General features: G+C 50.9%; 1 protein-coding gene across 1 annotated transcript in view; it reads right to left on the reverse strand.

Moving 5' to 3' along the window:
- LOC114071016 (protocadherin gamma-A7-like) overlaps nt 1-1,430 on the reverse strand; it is a 4,664-nt gene extending 3,234 nt beyond the window's left edge. Inside the window, exon 1 of the mRNA XM_027908673.1 lies at nt 4-1,430. Coding sequence (XP_027764474.1) covers nt 4-1,415 — 1,412 coding nt within the window. The 5' untranslated portion in view covers nt 1,416-1,430. The remainder of the gene's footprint in view (nt 1-3) is intronic.
- Nucleotides 1,431-3,826: the final 2,396 nt, after the last annotated feature.

Below are 3,826 nucleotides of genomic sequence, written 5' to 3' on the forward strand. Positions count from 1 at the left end.
AGCACCAGCGCGCCCGCCGCGTTGTTCTCCCGCAGACGCGCGCTGTAGCGCTCCTGCGAGAACACCGGCGCGTTGTCGTTCACGTCCAGCACCCGCAGCGCCAGCACCCTGCTGCTCTGCAGCGCCGGCCACCCGCCGTCGGACGCCCGCACCGTCACGTTGTACTCCGACTGCTGCTCGCGGTCCAGCAGCTCTGCAGTCACCACGCGGTAGTAATTATTGAATGACTTCTCTAGGCGGAACGGGAGGCTTTCTATGATGCTGCACTGCACCTCACCGTTGGCCCCAGAGTCCCTGTCTTGGACGCTGAAAATGGCGACTACTGTTCCCAGCGGTGTGTCTTCTGGAACCGGACTGAACACGGACATAATGACAATCTCGGGAATGTAGTTGTTCACATCAGCGACCTTGATGTGTACCTTGCTGTAGGAAGAAAGTCCGCCCGCATCTCGAGCTTGCACAACCAATTCGTAAAACTCGTGTTCTTCGAAATTCAACTTCTCTGTTATTTCAATTTCCCCACTCTCGGGATCCAGTTTAAAAGTTTTGTCGAACTTCTCTGGGATTTTAAAGAACGAGTATTTCACCTCAGCGTTTGGTCCCTCGTCTCTGTCAGTCGCTGTCACCTGTAATACCCGACTTCCCACGGCCACGTCTTCTCTCACGGTCACCTTATACACAGACTGAGTAAATTCTGGAGCATTGTCATTTCCATCTAGCACAACTATTTGTATTGTTGTCGATCCCGATTTCATCGGAATCCCACCATCTGTGGCTGTTAGGATCAAATTATGAACAGCCTGCTGTTCCCGGTCCAAAGATTTCACCAGTATTAATTCCGGATATTTCACACCATCATCTCCGTTTTTCACGTCCAAGGTGAAATAGCTGCTCTTGCTACATTCATAATTCTGTAAAGAGTTCACTCCTGTGTCAGGATCGTGAGCTTTCTCCAACGGGAAACGCGCGCCTGGTGCAGTATACTCGATGATTTCTAAGACACTGCTTCTTTCTGGGAAACTGGGAGCATTATCATTAATATCCAGTATTTCTACCTCCCCTTTGTAAATGTTCATTGGCTGCTTTACAAGAATTTCAAAATTTAGAACACATTTAGGAACAGCTGCGCATATCTCCTCTCTGTCCACCTGCTCCATCATAGATAAATGGCCGTTCTCCATGTCCAGAAAGAAGTGCCGTGTCTTACCTGTGTCAAAAACGTGGGCGTCGCGGTGGCGGAGCGCCGGCAGCTGCAGCCCCAGGTCCTTGGCCACGTCGCCCACGAACGAGCCCTTGGGCATCTCCTCGGGCACCGAGTAGCGCAGCTGCCCCCACGCCGCCTCCCAGGCCGCCAGCAGGACGCCCCAGAGCAGGACTCGCTGCCGCCGACCCCAGCGCCTCCCCGCCAGGCACATCACCGCCGCCGCACCGCCGGCACAGCAACTGTTTCGGGAGGTCCCCGCCGCCGCCCGCCGATCTTGTACCAGCTTCGGTTCCCGCTTCTGCTCCAATTCCTTCTCCGGCTCGCCGCTCCCGGCCGCTGCCGCCGGCCTCTCCGCCTCTTTCAACACGGCTCCGCAGCGCGGGGACGATTGCAGTTCGGCGTCTGCCGAGCCGGACACCGAACGAGCGGGCAAGAGATTCTATCGGCTGCGGGCGGGGCTGCAGCGCTCCGACTTTCCTCTCGCTCCTCTCAGTCAACAGCGGCGCCCGCAGCCTCCTCCCCGCACTGCAGGCACCGAGCGCTGCCGAGAGATGATCGCCCTTCCTGGCCCACGGGAAGCTCACGGGGATGGCAGAGACGCCACAGAGACATCAGGCCCCATTCAGCCCCCTCCAGCTCACCTCTTCCTTGAGAAGCTGATCGCGACCGCTAAGAAGGCAGAGGCGTCCCGTGGTTTGCTGTTTCTACCACACAGGAAAATGTTTTTGTAATAGTGATAAAATATAGATATAAAATTCTCTTAGTCTGTATTAGTCATGTACCTTTATTTCAAAAGCACTATATCCCTCACTAACTGCCCAGCTTTTGGGGCAGTCATGCTTGAATGACTTTTTTTAACTTACCTTCTCTACCAACGCAGCTTAATACAAGAACAACTTCAGCCACCTGATTTCCAAACCCTGTGCAATAGCACAAGGCAGCAATAGACTTTTCCATGTTCAGGGTCCCCAGATGGTCTCGAACCTGATCTTCTCTACAGTCAGAGGGACTTTGTTCCCCCAGTCCCTGTCTTGATCTCCATCCACTTGATAGGTGTGAGGAGAGACATTGCCAGGGATGACTGAGGGTTGAGCACTTCAGCATTCTCCCGATCTGTTGTTACCAGCTTGCCAGTTGTGTTCATCATGGGAAGATGGGAGGGGGGGGAGGGGGGGGAAGAGTTGTTACCTTGTTTTTCTGTCTTACATACACGTAGAAACCCTTCTTGCTATTCTTTGTATCTCTTGTTGAGTTCAGCTCCAGCTGTGCCTTGAATTCCTGACTCTATCCCTAAAAAACTAGGCAACACTCCTATACCCTTTCTAGGACGCCTGTCTCTTCTTCCACTGTCTGAGCATTTCTTTCTTGTCCCTTGGTTTCACCTGCAAGTCTTCCCTTGGCTATTCTGGTCTCTTCCCTTCTTTTCCTGATTTCTTACACATGGATTCAAGAGGTCTGTTCCAGTGTGTGGCAACCATCCTCAAACGTCTGTCAACTCTGTTCTGCTCCCTTGTTCCTCAGGGCATTTTCCTAGGGAGATGCACTGACTAACTCCTTGAATAGGTGGAAGTGCGTTTTCCTAAAATTCAGCATCCTAAATTTACTCTTTGCCTGATCCATTTCCATCAGGACAGTGAACTCCAGCAGTGCATGACCATGGCAGCTCAGGCTGCCTCCCATCTTGATATCCCTGATTATCTACTTGTGTTGATGACCAACAGATCCAAAAAAGCATTCCTTCTGCTAAGGGTTCTTATTACCTAGCCTAAGGACTTAACCCTTCCTAAAGGGTATGTCTGGTGAGACCCTCGGGAAATCTCAGTGTTGGTTCAGGCCTTCCAAGATAGGAAAGTGCCTCCCACCCTTAGAGTAAAAGCTGTGATGAATCATCTATTTATGAACTGACACTCAGGGCCTCAAAGTGGAATGACCTGAGATCCAGCAGTATAGCTACAAAGGGTGATGATCTCTAGAGATCTCAGTAAGAGAGACACACTGACCCTCTTTTATAGCTCACACTCCTAGAAGATATTAGTAGAGATCATCCTACATCCCTTTAGACTTGGAGAATACTTAGTGGAAGTAACTTCCCATAGGACTCCAGCCACACACTGCAGCCATGCAGGTCCCGGTCACAGAAAAGGAGGAGTGCTTCTGTTTCACTCCTTCGAGACATTACACGACTTTCATGCAGTAAAGCAGTTTTATTTATCATTTTTTGTGTCCCAGTAAAAGAACTCTGCATGCAGACTTCTTGCTTACAGTTGGCTTTCTCATCAGTACCAAGCGGGAGCTGCCTGCAGGTTCTTTGGTTACCATGACATGAGTTTAACCTTTCACCAAAGGATTTGTGGAGCAGAACACAGCACAGCAGAGGCCTGTGCCTTCCCAGATTAACTGGGTTATAGATCACATCAGACTTCTGTCAGCATCACTACACCAGTCTCTTCTCAGGACTTACCTGTTGATCTGCTCCTTGAGGAAGTTGTCCTGTTGTAGTCCTCTGTATCTCTTGACAGCAAGGCATCTCCCTGGTAGCAATTTTTACTCACCAAATTCCCAGCTCCAAGATCTCCCATGAAATACTTCTCAAGGCAACCTGCATTCTGTTTTTGTGCCATC

Source organism: Empidonax traillii, unplaced genomic scaffold (assembly GCF_003031625.1).
Source record: "Empidonax traillii isolate 1590-97213 ecotype Southwest subspecies unplaced genomic scaffold, ASM303162v1 scaffold1787:size119432, whole genome shotgun sequence".
In the NCBI taxonomy this organism is placed as follows: domain Eukaryota; kingdom Metazoa; phylum Chordata; class Aves; order Passeriformes; family Tyrannidae; genus Empidonax; species Empidonax traillii.